Source organism: Calliphora vicina, chromosome 2 (genome assembly GCF_958450345.1).
Source record: "Calliphora vicina chromosome 2, idCalVici1.1, whole genome shotgun sequence".
Lineage (NCBI taxonomy): Eukaryota > Metazoa > Arthropoda > Insecta > Diptera > Calliphoridae > Calliphora > Calliphora vicina.
In genome coordinates, this window is record NC_088781.1 from 76,360,784 (window position 1) to 76,380,398 (window position 19,615).

General features: G+C 30.2%; 1 protein-coding gene across 1 annotated transcript in view; it reads right to left on the reverse strand.

Annotated features, from left to right (window-relative positions):
• Nipped-B (Nipped-B cohesin loading factor) overlaps positions 1-19,615 on the reverse strand; it is a 401,322-nt gene that overhangs the window by 118,868 nt on the left and 262,839 nt on the right. The window contains exon 18 of the mRNA XM_065500106.1: positions 5,885-6,033. Within this exon, the coding sequence (XP_065356178.1) occupies positions 5,885-6,033 (149 nt within the window). The remainder of the gene's footprint in view (positions 1-5,884; positions 6,034-19,615) is intronic.

The following is a 19,615-nucleotide window of genomic DNA, read 5'->3' on the forward strand; positions in this document are numbered from 1 at the left end:
AAAAACGCAAAATATGACATAAATATGCTCTTAAAACAAATATATGCAAAAATATGTATTTAAGGGTAAAATATGCAAAAATATGCACTAACAAATCGATGCCAAAATTCTTAAATAGTTCTGAAACGTGTAAATATCTTATCCATATGCTCATTAGACTCACCAGAAAAAACATGCATTTGCATATTTTGCTTTCCCTGGTTATAACATAAACACATGCACAAGTTGTGCCTGACAACTAAAAATATTATACTTTAGTTGAAACAAAACTGGGGCAAATCACGGCATTCGATATCGAATGCACGTTCGTGTAGAGAATATTTTCGATGGCCGCAATGTTTTGGATCACGGTAGTCGATCGTAATTTATATTACCTACTACTATTTTTTACATCGCTGAAGCATATGACAATAAGGAAAACAAAACAAAAAAGGAAAACAAAATAAATAAATTTGTGATAAATTGTGAAAAAAATGCAGAAAACTTTTAATAAAAATGGATCCAAATGTTTTTTTGTATTCCTTATCATCGGCCATCGGCAAATTTCAGAATGTTTTTTACTTTGATTATTACAAATTACCATGTGCAAAGTTGTGAAAAACGTCAACAAAATACAAAACAAAATTGTGGCACAAAATTTTACAATTTTAAATAAAATATGTATATTTTTTACACTAATTTTGAGAAAATATCAGAAAAATATGTATATTTTTATTTATTTATTATTTTACTTCATTGTTTTAGTTGATTTGTTTAGTTTTACCACAAAACGGCAGTGTTTGTTTCTTTTCGATATGAGATTACCAATCGAGTACAACTTCGAGTAAATACGTTTCGATAACGACTGCCGTGATCCACGTTAACTACATTTCGATGACAAAGTACTCGATTTCGAATGCGGTGATTTGGCCCCTGATGTGAATGGACATCTCAAAATATTTCTCTTAAATATTATGTATGTAGGTATGTATGTATAATACATTTTTGAACATTGGAACATTTTTACTTCTCACTATTCACATACGTATATGCCCAGCAGTCCGCAGGTTATTACAATTTAAAACACATCCAAATGTATACTATTATTTCAATAGGAAAACATAAAATAAAATTGGTTAAGAGTATACAACTAGCATCCGATTCAGATGAGTCCTATTGCTATTCCATTGTAAAATAAAATACATATTAGAATTAAAGAACAAGACAAAATCGAATAAAATGTTGTTATCGTACTTGCATCTGAATTGGATGGCTATGTAATGTAGTATCATATTGTTAATATAGTTTTGTTGTTTGATTTGGTTCAGCCGTTGTACCGTTATTTATTTTTTGTTGTTTCTTTGTTTTTTTCTATTCTTTCAAAGTAAAATTTCATATTGTAAAGTGTTTTTGAAAGTACAAGTGGTTTAACCGTGATTGTGGCATTAAAAATAAATAATTAAATAAAATATATAAGTACAAATTAAAAATAGTAAGTGTTGTTGTGTGTTTTTTATATTAAAATAAATGTTCGGCTTCATTAAAAGAAATTTAAGACGATTCAAAAAAGTCAGTGGATTTGGACCCATCCGACCTTCGCTTACAATGTAGGTGCAGTTGGACCCATCCGACTTTCGCTTACATTGTCGGTAGAGTTGGACCCATATGACGGCCTAGGCCATCGCTGTGTAAATGTAAGTGGAAACTGAATACAGACTTTGGATTAGTCGCATCTACATTGTCATTGGTCTCAGTTGGAAGATGTATGGGGAAAAAATCCGCTGGGTGTACTCTAAATAAAAAAACTAGTGTATTTATTTATGTATGCTGAAAAGTCAAAAAATTCTTAGCTACTCATTTTCAAATGGGAACGTAAAACAAAACATTTGCAAATTTCATTCATGACAATTTATTATGAATGCATAAATTTAAGTGTTCATTCATGAATTCTTCTGAACCCTGCTTAGGAGCTATTCGCATTTGAAATTAATTTTTCAACATTTTATTGGGGTAACAACATATGTATGTGTCAAATAAAAAAAGAATTGTTTAAAAATAATGACCAAAGTTATATGCATACGAATTTAAAAAAATTTAAAAAGGCGATTTTTCACTATTTTTTTTTTGGAAAAAAGTACTTTTATTTTTTTCAAGTTATCTAAAAAATTTCAAATAGGATGTAAAAAGAATTTGTACTTTTTGAAAAGCTAACTTTACATCAAATATTCTAAATGAAAAAAAATATAATTTTTGATACCGAGGGACCAGGTCCATTCAAAAAATGCCTATTTTTTTATGTAAAATTCAACTTTAGGGCAACAATTTTCAAATCGCATAGTCGATATCAAAATATAGCAACATATTTTAGATGGCCCAATATGTTCTTAATTATTTTGTATAGGGTTCCGATAACCCAGCTACTGGTATGGGAATTGCGGAATACTTGATAACAAATTTAAAAATTTGTTTTTATTTTTCCATTTTAAATATAAAAATCTACATAACTGTGAAATTTCATTAAAAAATATTCATAAATAAAAATTTTATTTCAATTTGAAAAATTTGTATCTATGCAAAATCTCAATAAAAAGCATTTTCTGTCATATTTTTAAAAAAAGTATTCCATGAATTTTTTAATTGTCAAAAGCTATATACATTTTTGAAAAGTAGACAAAATTCTCTATCCATTGATATATAACATGTCGGCAAATTAATTAGGGAAAACTTAACAACTCGCTGAGAATTTACCTAGCACTGTTATTTACATTCATAAAAATGTTGTTATGTAGGTAACATGCTTTTTTATGAATTTCTATGTTAGGTATATTCTCTGCGAGTTGTTAAGTTTTCCCTAATTAATTTTAATATTTTAGGGTGGGTAAAAATGTCCTAAGCGATAAGAGATAATTGATAGCTACGACGAGGTTTTATGTAGTACTCGACGAGAAGATTCTGTATAAGTAATTTTTTTGAAATCGGAACACGAAGAAATAGGATAATTTTTAAAATTTAACATACTTTGGGGACCCGTGGTCCCGCTCATGAGGTCCAAACTAAAAACTTAAACTCGACTACACTTCCTCTTTGCGCATGTGCAATTTTATTCAAATCGGACTAAGGGTTTAGAAGTTACAGATTTATTTCCCTCTTTTTTTTCTCATACCACTGTGCGTTGTGGATGTATTTTTCAAAATTCGCTAATTCACGAATATGTTGTTGGGGATCTGTTAACATTACAATTAATAAATTTTCAGGATGTGCTGTTTCTTTGAATCTCTGGGCCGACAAACCTTCAAAGTTGTTGTTAATATCTGTTAAGTTGGATTAGTTCAAGAAGGTGTCGAGGTCCCTCTTTACAGCTGGGAAGAGTTTTTATAGAAAACCCACACTGGAGCGTAAACATTTATAATATATTGCAAGAGTTGTTAGATTTGAACTGAAATATATAGACGAAGATCTGCACTTATATATTCAACGCAAAGCTCTGGTAAGTTCGTGGAAATTGGTTTAATCTTCATTATTGGTCTTTTTTCGAAGTTTTCAAGTTCTTTGCATTTTTTTCTAATAAAGTCTGTGGTCTTGATTTACCACCATCAATATGTTGAAACAGGTGTCTGAATGGCATTTCGTTCATATGCAACATACAAATGATACACAATTAGGGTCTACCCAATCTTTTTTCTAGTAAACGAATAAAAAATTTTGTGATATAACCGTATCCAAGAAAAAGTTTTTAATGTTCATAATTGCAATGGTTCTGTTTCTTCACATTCTGACTGATCATATTCAAGTTCAGATGCACTGCTCAATATATCTGGCTACTTATAGTTGTGTAACCGTTCTCTGGTATGTTATCAAAATTCGTTCTCCAGCAGGTATTTTTTGGCTTCTATTTCTTTATATGTTGGCTCTTTTTAGTTTCCCTCTCATATTTAAGGCTATGACTGCTCCACTCATAAAATTTCATCAGATCTGCATAGGTTGGCAATATATTATATTTCAAATCACACAAAACAAAAAATAAGGGACACTTCCAACTATTCCTGTTACGCTCCTTTTCTCAGATTATGAAAACCAAATAAATAATAGCACTTTTTCCTTAATTTATTGAAACATGTAGAAAACTAAATTAAACCATTTCGCATAAAAAAGTTTTATTAATATGATGTAAAAAATTTACGGAAAAATATAAGAGATATTTTCATAATTTTTCCATATTTTTATTCCCTATTATGTTCTAAATAAATCGCAATATGATGATTAAAAAATTCTGAAATTTGTTTAATAAAATTTTTAAAAATTTGAAAATAGAGTTTTGGTCATACCTGCGAATAGGTTAACGGTATCCTACGAAGACAAAAACTCATATACAAGTGATATGACATATTTTAAGTAAAAATAAGCTTTTATTTTAATATTTCTCAAAATATGTTAATTTTGTTCCTACATTTCTTGTTCTAGTGGCCTGAGACACATTAATGGCCTGACGATTTTTTAATAACTTTAACATTTTTTAACCAATTTTTGTGTTTTATATCTTATTAGAACTACAATTACGTACACATTTCGATTCTTTTAAATTAAGTTGCAAAAGTAATTATTTAATGGCAAAATTTTTACAAAAAGTGAAAAAATTGCATTTTTTCCCCTTGTAAATGCACCTCAAAACTAAATCGCAATCATAATAGAAAGACAAAATTTCATATCTAACTATAGTTTTACAACTACAGTACGGGCTCGATTTGTGCAACTAACTATTATTGCAACTGACCGATTAGCGCAACAGCCTATTTTTTAACATTAGAGTCTTTATAACTGCAACTTTTTTTCAAAAAACAGACGCGATAAGTGCAACTTTATTTTTTTTTTCATATGTAATATTATTCAGAAGTTATTCTATTCTCTTCTCTATTTATTCTGGTTGTTTTTTTAATCAGAAGCGTAATTCAAAACTATTTGCCAAATCATAGGCACCTAAAAAATACTTTCACGACGACACTGCTCTCATAAAGAATTTTGGCTGTTTATTCAGTTATTTTTTATTAAAAGATTTATTTACACCATTTATTTTTACTTTGTTTTGTTTAATATATGAATTAATTACTTTTTGTTAATTAAGTTGCATGTTTTTGTTAAAAAAAGAATAAAAAATAAAAGCATATATAGTGGTTGCTTATTGCAACATTTCGAATATCGCAACAACCTCGATTTGCTTTCGGTTGCGCAAATCGAGCCCGTACTGTATAACTATAACTATAGTTTTAACAAAAATAGAGGGTATGCGTTCCAAAATTGCAAAAAAAAATTTTTGGGACACTCTAATATATATTAGCTACACCATTTGGCACATTTTTATTGCTGAGCCTTCTAAAATTTTAGAAAAAAAATTTTGACCCACCCTAATATATACTAATTTTAAAGGCAGATAAAGGTAAGGGTACGCAGCTACAAATAAACAGGACACATTCCCTATTTTTAATAAATTAACAAAAAGAGCTTTGTGTAAAAACTAAAAATTTTGTATTAATTTTGTAAATATCTAAATAAATCGTATTCAGTGACACACTTTTAAGGCAGTCCACATGTTCAGCAAATCGAGTGATTTCAAAAACAAATATGTACTGGAAAAATGTATGTTCTGCAAATCGTATGATTTAATGCATACGAGAATTATTAATCGAAAGATTCAGAAATTGTAATCATTTGCATCAACTATCATTTAGTGTTAAAAATCGCGAACAAAAGTTTATGAACCTTGAACTATTTATAAATAAGCACATATTGTTTTAAAATTTAACATTCTATTCATTTAATTCAGCATAATATACGTAAATACAAAATTATTAAGATCTAAAGTCGATTTCAAAGGATTTAATAATTTTCAAAAAAAAGCTTATATACTTACCAATAACATAAGGAGCTTTAAAGTCAAAATAACGCATCAATATTCCTATTGTAAATAAACTTCGCCGAAACATTGGAGTATAAATTGATTCCACACTTTGATTGTTTTGAGATACTTGATTTCGACTATAATCCAATATTCGATAAAATCTGAAATAAAATACAATGTGTAAAAGATTTTTATAAATAAAACTAAAGTACGACAAATTAACAATCACTGAAAATGTTAGAAAAACACCAAAGCAACGTACGACCAATTATAATATGAGATGAAATAATCACTTATTTAACACTTTCTCGACCGACAGTACTTATAAGTACCATAACAATAATAAGCTTACAAAATGAAAACAAAACATATTTTGACCCTTTTTGCCCAAAAGTACACTATAATTTTTGGAATAATGTTTTTTTGCCTATTGGCAAACTCGCTTACCCAGAATATCGATGAATTATTTCATGTTCTCATTGTGGTGTTTATTTATGTTGTAATGATAAAAATACTGTTTCGTAAAATAAGGAGTGAGATCGAAAAATTCTTAACACACGTTTTTCATTACATTTTTTAACCCAAGTATTATTTGAATTTTTTTTTGATCAGTTACCTTTGAAAAACATGTCAGTTATTATGTGTAATGTCAATTATATTAATTTTTTTGTTAATCTGATTAAAATGAGTGACCAGAAAAAAGTGCGTACTGAAATTATTAAATATTTTCAACAAAACCCAACTTGGTCTTACAAAAAGTTGGGCAAGCATACAAAGGTCTGCCGTCAAACTGTTTCCAATGTTATTAAACAGTACCGGGAGAACTTGTCAGTTGATAGAAAACCTGGTTCAGGTAGAAGGAATGGTCCACATGATGTTTCTAAAGCCAAAAAAATAGAACGCATTTTCAAAAGAGCTCCCAACACATCCGGTAGGAAAGCAGCCCGGTTAGCTCAGTGCTCGGACTATTTGGTACGAAAAGTTAAAGCTAATGCAGGTTTAAAAACATACAAGGCTCAAAAAGTTCCTGACAGGAACGCTACTAAAAATTTAGAGGCCAAAAACAGAGCACGGAAATTGAAGTCAAGTTTTATAAAAAAATATTCTTGCTGCATAATGGATGACGAAACGTATGTTCTGGCAGATTTTTCGCAACTTCCAGGTCAAAAATTTTATGTTGCTGATGCTCGAGGGAATGTTGAAGAAAAGTTTAGGACCCAAAAGCAGACAAAATTTCCCAGAAAGTTCTTGGTATGGCAAGCAATATGCAGTTGCGGCAAAAGAAGCCACTCATTTGTTACAACGGGCTCTATAAATACCGAAATTTACATCAAGGAATGTTTACAAAAAAGGCTGCTTCCATTCATAAGACTTCATAATGTGTCCACTTATTTTTGGCCTGACTTGGCATCCTGTCACTATGGCAAACAAGCCCTTGAGTGGTACAAGAACAATAATGTGGTATTTGTACCAAGAGAGGCAAATCCTCCAAACTGCCCGGAGCTAAGGCCAGTGGAGAGATATTGGGCTCTTGTTAAAAGAGAATTGAAGAGTACAAAAAAGGTGTCCAAAAGTGTGGTAGATTTTAAACGGAGATGGACTACATGTTCGAGCAAAGTGACAGAAAGCACTATAAAAACGTTAATGGAAGGGTTTCCGAAAAAGGTTCAAAATTTCATCACTAGTGATTAAAACTATAAAAATAATTTTTTTTGTAAATTGTAATAATAATTTCAATCAAATAAAAAAAAAATTAAAGCTGTAAGTTTAGTGGTTTCTTTTTTATAAACATATATGTATGTTAAGAATTTTTCGATCTCACTCCTTACCATAAAATAGATTTGTAATAAAAAATGTTATAAAAGTTACAAAACTAATCAATATATTAATAAAATTTAATCAAAAATCTGTAATTTTTTTATCTTTTGGCTGATGCTGACCCAATGGTACCAAGTCCCTTTCGGTTCCTTGCAGGTCCTCCACAAAGTTAAAATTTTGTAAATAACTTCCTGAAGTCCTTATTTTCAATATTTCATAAAAAATAAAACTTTTTCAACGATTTAAAGCCTTGGTCCACAAGGGGTTAATTATATAAAAAAAACACATGACTTTGAAAGTCCGACAATAGAGATAAATGAAAAAATATATTAAAGTTAAATTATTATTATTATTTAAAATAGGAACAAAAGTTTAAACGTAGTGCAGTACAATTCCTACTTAAACAAAAAAAAGAAAACCTACAAATTTACATTTTTAATCTTCTATTATTACCTACATAAAGTGCATTGGTTGATCAATTGTTGTTAGTATGCCCCCTGGGCTCCCGGTTTGCTATATTAGCTGACCGAAGTCCCCAAAGTAAAAGTAAAAACGAGTCTACAATTGACTTCCCTTCTTTTCCTACTCATACCTTTGGAGTGTCCAAAAAACCGGCAAAACCGGTTTTGATTTTTGTCTTTCAAAAAACCGGCTAACCGGTTTAGTTTTTTGTCTTCAAAAAAAAAACCACACCAATTGTTCTGGTTGTGGATTTAAATGCCTGGAGTCCACTTTGGGGTTCTCCTACTCAAAACAAAAAGAGTACAATTATAATAGTTTTTAATGGAGATTAACATTGTAACTTTAAATGATTGCAGTGTTGCTAAATCTTGGTGAACAAAAAAGGCTAAATTCTTTGCAAAAAAGGGCTAAATTTATTTAATTAAAAAACACATAAATTTTATATGAAAAACAACTTAAAATTTTATATAGGCTGTACCGAATGGACAAACAAAAATTTATGAATATAAAACACGTTCAGATGGAATCTTCTAATACATAAAAATCTCGTGTCACAATGTTAGTGTTTGAACTCCTCCGAAACGGCTCAACCAATTTTTATGAAATTTTGTATATATGTTTGGTAGGTATGACAATAGGTCGTAAAGTATTTTTCATACTGCTAGGTCATATCCAGAAAAAATACATATAAACCCAAAATTTACACATCGCGATTTAAGTATTTTTATATTAGCAAATAATTCAAACAGAACGAAACGGCTCTACCGATTTTTATGAAATTATGTACAAATTGACACCGTTCGTGTACAATTTGTACACATACGGGGTTGATACACTATTGACATCGTATGGTGCCAAATCGTACACGGATGTGTTCATTTTTCGCTGGGTGTAATGGACTGACACTTTGTTTGCTAATTTGTTTGGATTGTAGTTTTTAAAAAGGGTGTAGATGGCCAGAGTACTGTTTATTTTTAATGTTTTATAACATATTTTTTAAACTACTCATATTTGAATATTAGAGAAATGTAACTTCAAAGGATCAAACAAATAAATCGCCTAAAGAAAGGCGTCCTCTTTAACCCTATATATACTTATATACCCGCCCATAGATTTTTTTTATATTAACAATTTTTATTAAAATAAAGCAAATTTTCTCTATATTTTTGTATGGCATTTTAATTTTAATTAAAATTTTTGTATTCGTTTTTATGTTACCTGCTTATATTTATAAGTCTAATATACGCGTAGCCTTAGAAGTATAAGATTTTATTCTATTCAGCTGTTTTAGCCCATTTCAATAAATATACCATAGTTTTTATTTCCATTTAACTATGGGAGTTCAAGAAGATATCTGTGCATTAAAAAATAGATCTCAATCGGTTCAAAAGACACAGAGTTTTGGCAATGAAAAACGATTTTGAGCCACTGTCAGGCAAGAATACAACATGTATTTTGAATGCGTCCTTGTTACAAATAATAAAATTCTCGAGCTTGTGCTATTGAGAACTAGAGCAAGTTTCAAGGATACATGGAAGGTACCAACAATTTGTATGTGCTTAAATTGTCTACTGGTCCAACCTTTTTAGTTAATTTTTGTCAAAATATTCTTGCCAATTTTTATTGAACAGATTTTACTCATATTCAACAACAAACATTGCAGGTCATTAGAGTAAATATATATGTTTTGATTAGAGTGTCCAAAAAACCGCCAAATTTAAAAAACTGGTTTCCGGTTTAACCGAAAAAGTGTGTTTTTGTAAAAACCGGTTTTAATTTTTGTCGTTTAACAAACCGGTTAACAGGTTTATATTAATCTTTTATACAATATGTAGGTCTACTTAAATTTATATTAATTAGTGGATAATAAGAAATATGTTAAGTATTGTGTACTAAACTTCGGAAATTTAACATATTTGATTCTTAAGGTCCTATATTTGAGAAGCCGCAGAACAAAAGGTACTTTTTCGCACATTTCAAATTTTTGTGAAAATGAGTTTTATTTATTTAGCCCCCTTAAACAGCATGAACCTGGAAATGGTAACAAGTTTCTTACTTATCAATGGGTACATCTAACTGGCATAAGACACCACATTAAATGTTAAGGATGTTTGACATAAAACCATTTTAATATCGGAAAAAGAACCTTTTGTTAAATATTAAAGAAAAAAAAGTACGTTTTGTTAAAAACAAAATTAAAAAGTATCAGCCTAACTACGAAAGCCTTAAAGTCGATTTTAAGTCCATAAAGTTGATTATTATTTTAAATTTCGTACCATAAAACAAATTTCAAATATAATTTAAAATGTTGTTTTATTATTTCAAAAAAAAAGCTTTTTGATTTGAACTTTTATGTATAATTTGTTTTTTTAATTTTTTGAAATTTCTTTTTATTATTTACATTCATTGAAAAATATTTTCAATTATTTGAATGTATATGTTGGAAAAAGTTTTGAAGCTTTTTTCAAATAAAAACAGAAGTTCTATTTTAAAATAAAGTCGACTTTAACAAAAATTAACTTTAAAATTTCTTTCATAGTTAGGGTGTATGTTTTTTATGCGTTTTTTTAATGATAATATTTTAAATGAATGTTTTTAATCCTGATATAATATATTAACAAATTACACATTGTAATTAAATTTTTTTTTTCGTTGTTGTACATTTTGTTAAGCACAAATTTTTTAGAGCCCATTTACTTAGTAAAAAAGTTAAAAAAATTTGCTGACTTGATTGTTTCTAGAAGATTTCAACCCAAATATTATAAAAATACCAAAAAACCAATTTTTGATAAGATGCGAAAAAGTACCTTTTGTTTTGTCCTCATTTATGCAATTATTTTATATATTTTACGAAATATTGCCAAATGCTACAATCTATATACAGTGCCGGACTTAAATATTCACACATCATACAGATTTATCTTTAATCTTCCATATTTTTTAAACGAAGGCCACAACTTTCGTACGGGTTTCAAAAAAATATTTATTTACGTATAACTTATTGAAATATATAGAAAAACTAAACATAAGTTAGCACATTTCAGAAAAAAAATTTAACTAATGTTTCGAAGATCGATTTTAAGGGGACAAAAATATTCACACAGTTTCAATTTTTAATAGGAAAATAGTTTTTTTTAATAGTTTAATATTTTGTGGAGTAGTAATATTTTGGTGACGTCAGCTCCAATCTTTTGCCATTCTTGTAACAGGACTTCTTTAAGTTGAGTCTTACTAATAATACGGTGCTTTCTTACACGTTCGGCCAATTTATCCCACAAATGTTCTATGGAATTCATGTCAGGTGATGGCGGAAACCCGTACAACTTTCGTACGGGTTTCAAAAAAATATTTATTTACGTATAACTTATTGAAATATATAGAAAAACTAAACATAAGTTAGCACATTTCAGAAAAAAAATTTAACTAATGTTTCGAAGATCGATTTTAAGGGGACAAAAATATTCACACAGTTTCAATTTTTAATAGGAAAATAGTTTTTTTTAATAGTTTAATATTTTGTGGAGTAGTAATATTTTGGTGACGTCAGCTCCAATCTTTTGCCATTCTTGTAACAGGACTTCTTTAAGTTGAGTCTTACTAATAATACGGTGCTTTCTTACACGTTCGGCCAATTTATCCCACAAATGTTCTATGGAATTCATGTCAGGTGATGGCGGAGGAGTCGGGAGAATGTGGGGAACATGATGCACTACCCATATTCGGACGTCATGGACAGTGTGTTTGGGGTCATTGTACTGTTGATAACAGAAATATTGAATCTTTGTATGAAATAATTATTATATATTAATATTTAGTACAGAAATGCTCGCACTACCAACAATATAAATGTAAATGTTAAAATTTGTATGTATACATTTGAAACCCTTATATATACACACAGTTACTAAATTATACGTACGATTTACTTTTTGGGCCTTTTTTTAAAAATCTATATATATAAAAATACAAGGCCTGACTTATTCATTCACTCACTCATGACTGATGAGTCAGTGAATCAGTGAGTCAATGTGTGTTTGTTTGTATGATTGTTTGCGTATTTGTAATGACACTCGACATACGGAAATATAAGGAAATTAATGAACAATCTAATCGGGGCGACTTTTATAACTGGGAAGTATAAAGGGACAGATGTATTGCTGCACGTATTCCGATTATAACTTCGGAAATGCCATTGATTTTAATCGATTGCAGTTTCCTATTTGCTTAGCAATTGCAATGTCAATTGATAAAGCTCTTTGCAAGCTTGCGGACTAAGTCTAGACAATTCATGCTTTTCACATGAAAAGTTTTCAGTTGCATGTTCGCGAGTAGGAAAACCCAACATTAAATTCAAATATTTTTGGTTCTAAACTTTTGTATTTTATTACAATTCACATAAAGGTTAGAAAATATGAAATAAATAACGTACTTTTTATTACATTAGAAACTAATTGTAATCATTACTTTACGGGTAGCGAAGCACACCGGGTTTTAGCTAGTTTTCTATAAAATAAAACAATAAATGAGCCTTAGAAAATATATTTTATTAAAACCGGTTAACCATCTTACAAAAACCTGTTTCTCAAAAAACCGAAATGTTAAAGAAACCCGAAATCGGTCGAGTTTACAAAGATAAAAAAACAGGTTGACCGGTTTTCGGTTTCGGTTTTGGGCTAAATTGGCAACACTGCATCTAAGTACTCATAACACTTTCACACACATTGACCTTTAATTTTTTTAATATAATACAAACTGTTTTTATTAAATTTTGTCGTTATCTAGTGGTACTCCGGCAGCAATTGATGAAACTATAAATTCATTTTACAAGACTTTGTTTGATTACATTGATGATTGTGTACCTAAATATGCAGTTGTTAATAAATCTATCGAGATTAAAAAATATAAAAAATAAGTTTTATAGGAAGTATAAACAAACTGGATTGCTGAATGATTACACTAAATATTCTCTATACCGTGCTAAATATAATTTACTCAATCTTCACCTTTATAAAAATTATTTAAATATAATGAAACTGAACTTTAAACGTGACCCTAAAACATTTTATAAATTTCGTCGGATTTCCGTCATTAATGAAATACCTTGCAATAAATAATTTGTTTGCGGATTGATTTTCTTTAACTTACTCTAAAGCTGAATATCATACATCAAAAACTTATCCATTTTATATCCAAGAACAACAACCCATTCCATTCCAATTTATCACTACTGCCGATATAACCACTCTATTAAACTAACTTATAGATTTTTATGAGATTTATGAACGTTAAAGTAATTTACGAAAGCGGGTCTTATATGGGAGCTATGACTAATTATGGACGAACATAATAAAATTTGGTGACATGAATTCAGTATATATAAAACTTAGACCCCTTTCACACTAGGCAATTTAGTGGTCAGAGGTAATGTCGGGTTAAGGAGAAGAAAATTGTACATGCTGTTTTGTTGTTGGGCAAGAGACTTGCGCAACTAAATTGCCTAGTGTGAAATGGGACTTATTTGGAGCGAATTTCTGTAGATCCCTACATAAATTAAACATTTATGACAGATACAGTCTAATTTCGGGAGGACATATGGGGGCTAGGTGAAATAATGGACTGATTTCAGCCAGTTTCAATAGGCTTCGTCCTTGGGCCGACAAAATTATATGTACCAAATTATATTGAAATATCTTCAATAAAACACGATGATTATCAACATTTTATTTTTCGATCCTGGTTGAATAATCGTAGGAAATGTCCATATAGCTCTTGTAAGACGTATAACCGAATATGGATCAATCATTTGGGATCCATATTATAACATCAATAGTGATCGTATTGAGTCTGTCCAAAAACAATTTCTAATATTTGTTTTAAGGAGCTCTTACCTAAATCCATCTATATATCTTCCTCCATACAGAACCAGGTTATTGGAACTCAATTTATCAATTTTAAAAAATCGTCGAACAATGTCGAATGCGATGTTTCTTATCAACCTTATTAATGGCAATATTAGCTCAGAGTTCCTTTAAGCAACTTACATTTTAATGTCCATCAACGCCCCACACGTTATAACCAAACTTTAACAATTCAATATTTCAAAATTATGGTAATGCAGACTCATTTCGTCGAATATGTTTAAATTTTAATGATTTGTATTGAAGACAGCAGGCTTCCGACTGCAATTTATCAAAAATAAAATACACACGAAAGATTGAAGAAATAGCTATCTAAACTATTTGGAACACATTTTTCTAAGAACAATAGGTAATAAGTTACATGGATGAGAAAAATCACATGTTTGGCCAAAATGTTAAATTTTGACCCCCTCTAACTCAGAGTTCTGAAAAAATTTTGAAAAATTGTGTCTGAATTACTATCCAATAGGTCTAACCTTGGTGTAAATTTCAACCCGATCGGAAGACATCGATTTTAAAAGTTGGTTCACTTGACGTGAAATCCCCCATATATTTAGTTAGTTTATGTTATGTTTAACATAATACACAATCACTTATCCCCTAATAACATAAACTAAATTTTTTATGAATTAAAAAATAAAAAAACATCATAAAATTGGTGGACAAAATAATAAGTACATTGTGTAAATCCTTAAATTAAAAGTTACAGTTGAATATTATTTGTTTTATATATGTTAGTTTTATTAATATCTTTTAACCCGACAAAGTCGGATTTTCTAGATATTTGTGCACAATTTTATTTCTAGCATCATTTTCCATTATGTCTACACTTTTTAAAACTAAACTAAACATAATGACTTGCAATTCATTGTAGAATAACGGTAGATTTGTTGTTAAAACGTATGTAAATCATTTTCCATTTTGTTATGATTACAGTGCGTACGGATTTTAAGTGGCCACTTCTTTACAAGTCTGGGAATTATTCTTACAAATAAATTTATTACATCCCGAATATTTATTTAAATATTTCTAGCTATTTGGCCGATTTTTTTTTTGCTTGGACCAGCACTCAAGGGATGACCCCTACTCATCCAATGCATTGTGTTGGAACTAGGAAAATAGGTTATGGGAAGGAGGATAGAGGGAGTAGTGTTTGTGGGCATTTGAATTTTCCTACATTGAAAGGGATAGGAAATATTTCGACAGGAAGCTTATTCCACATACGGACGGTACGGCTAAAAAATGAATTTTCTCTGTAGTGTGTTGTGCGATCCACTGACCAATCGATCACGAATGGATGAGCCCCCGCTGTTGAACGCGTATTTCGTAAGAAACTACGGGTATCGAAACAAGTTCCCTAATTTCATCAGAACACATTCCATTGTAGTACCGATAGAACAGTGAAACACAAACCCCATTGCGACGATGCTCCAGAGAATCAATCCAGCTGGATACCCTAATGTCACCGATAAGCACCATCGCCCTCTCCTGTACGCGGTCAAGTAACTCCAAAATAGACTTCGAAGCACCGACCATTTTGGGTTGGATATAAGTGGTTTAAATAGTAAGAAGATCAGATGAAGTGAAGTATTTCTTAGCACTTGAGTGCTTCTTTCGACTCTTGAAAAATATGTTTTGTCCAGCGAATATCACACTGAATTCTCATGCCTAGAATATCTAGAGCTTCTGATTCCTTAATATTTACACCACCCATAGAAACAGATGAAGCAACATGATCTGTCGTGCGATTGTGTGTTAGCGTACAACATTGATTCTTACGTGCATTAAAATCGACTCTTGTTTAATGGTGTTTTCTTTTCTGACATAAATGATGCATTTATTCTGCCTTTTACCCTTCTAATAATGTTACCATAAAACCCTGAATATATTAGAGTTGGGTTTATTAGCTCAGCTCACTGAAATGAACTAAGTCGCTCTTTTAGCTCATTAGCTCAGTATGTTGTATAAGGACCATTTCATTTTGAGAATTGCTTGTAGTGAATTAAATCAATTATTTCTGTTGTTAGTTGTAAAAACACACAGTCTTTTGACAATTAGAGATTTATGCGTGAAATAATTGATTAAAATTTTAAAAAATTAAATTGTATTTTATTTAAACTAATATTTTTGCGGAAAAAAGAGTTAATTTTTTATTATTTCTAATTTCCGATGCTAACCAAATGTTTAGACAATATTTGTTAAGCAGAACATTCACTAACTATAAGGTATTCTTTTACCACAAAATAATAAAATTACCAAAAAGCTCAAGATATTAACTGGAATTTGAAAAAGGCAAAATATTTTGATGATCTGATAATTGTGATCCAAAATAAAAATGTGACAATAACTAAACCAAAATGAATATTGTTGCAATTTTTTGGAGGTTTTCCCATTTACATAATGTTAGTTATCAATTGGCAAAATATATATTATTTACCTGACTTTTACAACTTATATATACAGTGACGGACAATACAATAGAATCACTACATATGAATTCGATTAAAGCGGTAAAACTACAAAATTTGATTTAAAAATTTAAAATTTTTTCATTATCAGCCCAATTATGAATAAAAAATTCCGCGGGAGTTTGTTCCCAGGGAGTTTTTCCCATTGAATTTGAATAGGAAAAATGAGAAAAGGGGAAAAATTCCCGCGGAATTTGTTATTCATAATTGGGCTGTATATATTAATGCTCATAACGTAAACAATAAATAGAAAAAAATAAAATAAAAAAATAACACATTCTTATGTTAAAAACGATGTTAAATCTAAAAGACTAAATAAAATATGCAACATTCAAATAGAATCAATCAGTCTTAAAATGATTAAAAATAAAAAATCATCATAAGAATTCGTTGTTTTCTTAATATTTTGTTGCATATCAATTATTTCTAATAACAGCATCAAATCTTTTGGGGATTGAATTTAACAAACTTTCGCATGTATATCGGGAAATTACATACCATATTTCCTGAATTTTCTGCCAAAGTTCTTCCTTGTTTTTAAATTTTTCAGGTCCGAGTTTGTCTTTTACTATTTTCCATAGGATTTAAGTCTGGTTATTGAGACGGCCATTCCATAACATGAATTTTGTTATATAAAAACCATTTTTTGGAAAGACCTGACGTGTGCTTTGGGTCATTATCTTGCTGGAAGAGCCATTTTAAGGGCATATTCCATTCTGCATGTGGCTTTATAACATTCTCCAAAATTTTTACATACAATTGCTTATCCATATTTTCTTTAATTCAATAAATTGGACCAACGCAATACCAAGAAAAGCATCCCCATATAATAATATTTCCCCAATCGTGTTTAAACGTTTTTGGTTTTTGCCATTTTTTGGACGTCTAACCCATGTCTTATCATCACTACCAATTAAATTAATGGTCGTTTCGTCCGTCCACTACACATTTTGCCACTTTTTTATATTTTCTGGCCCACACCAATCCTTATGATTGCTCCTGGTTTTAAATGAAATATTAGTAGTGATTCTATTGTAATGTCCGTCACTGTATATGATCAACAACATTTCTACTAAAAATACGAAAGCAAAATAGTTTTGTGATACAATTTGTATAAAAATATTTACAACATTAACTTAATTATTTTATGATATAACAGTATATAAATAGAATTTCTGAATTTAAGGAATAAGATTTTATTGTTTTACGAAATAAAAAATAACGTAAAACTGTCATTCCAAAAAACAGCGGAAACCCACGATAGGTCGCTCATGGCAGCTGACAAATGTTCTGTTGATGAAGCAGTATAGTAAAAAAGTGCATAAGATATATGTTTTCTAAAAAAGTGATTGAAATAATATTGCTAATTTAATTAAGAATATTAGTACTTTATATTTTTTTAATTATGTTTTTTGGTAGATATAATCCCACTAAAGTATTTTCGAAATAGTATTTTTGTTACTAATTACATACTTTCAATTACAATTATTATTTTAACAATAACAATTATGTATTTCCCTTTTTCATTATTATTTTATGAAATTTACTTAAAAACTGTAGCAATACTCTTTCTTTATTTCTTTCTACATCACCATACCATAAATAAATTCACATTAATTTAATAGCACACATATAAAAATTCCTTCATGAAAACAAAAACAATTTTAATAACTCCAATAATTCTTGAAACAAAAATATATACGCGGCAGCATACGATCATATACATACATAACAAACCTACATTCGAATGATCGTTTTATTTTTGTAGGACACAATACTCACTCACTTTTCAATGTCAGTGAGCGAAAGAATGTTACAGAATTGACGAGTAAAGTGAAACATGTGAAACATTGAAGATGACAAATGAATGTGCTTGTGCAGCTCTTTCATGAGTACTGAAAGAAACATGAGCATAAAACAAAACCGCTCAGTTGAAAACGCTCAGTGCTGAGCTGAAAACGCTCAGTACGATGAATGATTCACTTCGCTCAGTTGAGTGAATAGCTCAATTGAACTAGGTCATTCATGAGCTACACAACTCTAGAATATATGCAACATGTAAGCAAAAAGTATAGTTTTATAATATAGAAGCTACATAAAAGAAATGGTAATGATTTTTGTTCTATTGTGATCGTTAAAAATGCAACACATTATGAGGGTATGTGTAACCTTTAATAAATGGTACAAAATATATAGGCAACATTTTGTGTCAGAAAAGAAAACACCATAAGTGTATCATTCATGTTTAGCGTCATTACCCCAATCTCCGAAAGGCTTGGCCTATAGTTGAATGAGTTTCGATAAAAGCGCACCATGCCACACACTATCGAACGCCTTAGAAATATCTAGAAATATCTAGAGTCACCACTTTACTTTTGCCAAAACGGTGAATGGAAGGACACCATTTTTCAGTCCCCCGTAGAGCGTCTTCTACGAAAGCCGTACTGTCGGTCGCTAAATTGTTCGACTCTAGATATTTCACAAGATGGTGGTTAACCATACTCTCCATAACTTTGGAAAGTGCAGAATAAATGCATTAGCAACCTTCCAACATATAGGAAATTTTCCGGCACGGTATAATATGCTGAAAAGGTTTGCTAACGGACGGGCTAGCGTCGAAGAACACTGCTGGTATTGAGATCCTGGTTTATATTGAGATCCGCTAAAACATTTTTAATTGCGAGAGCGCTAAAGAATATATTCGGGTAGTGGTTGATTGCTTTCCTGTAAATTCGAATTATTTGAAAATAATTCAGCCAAAAGGTTAGCTTTATCAACCGGGTCAGTGAATGATTGGCCATCCTTTAAAGGTGTAGGAATTGAGGAACTAGCATTATCCTTTTAAAGAATGACCAAAAGTTTTTGCTGTCCCGGGGAACTTAGGCTCGGAGGAGTTGCTCGTGTAGAGATTGGTGCAATGATCCGAATTTCCAAGAGGTGCAAAAATATCTACTTCATACTTGTCGGGATGTGAAATATAGGTTGGTTCATTCATTAGTTGCGCAAGGTGATTGTCCAACTCAGCATATTGGACTTCTGTTGAATGGCGAAGCCATTGAAATCACCACCAACAACAA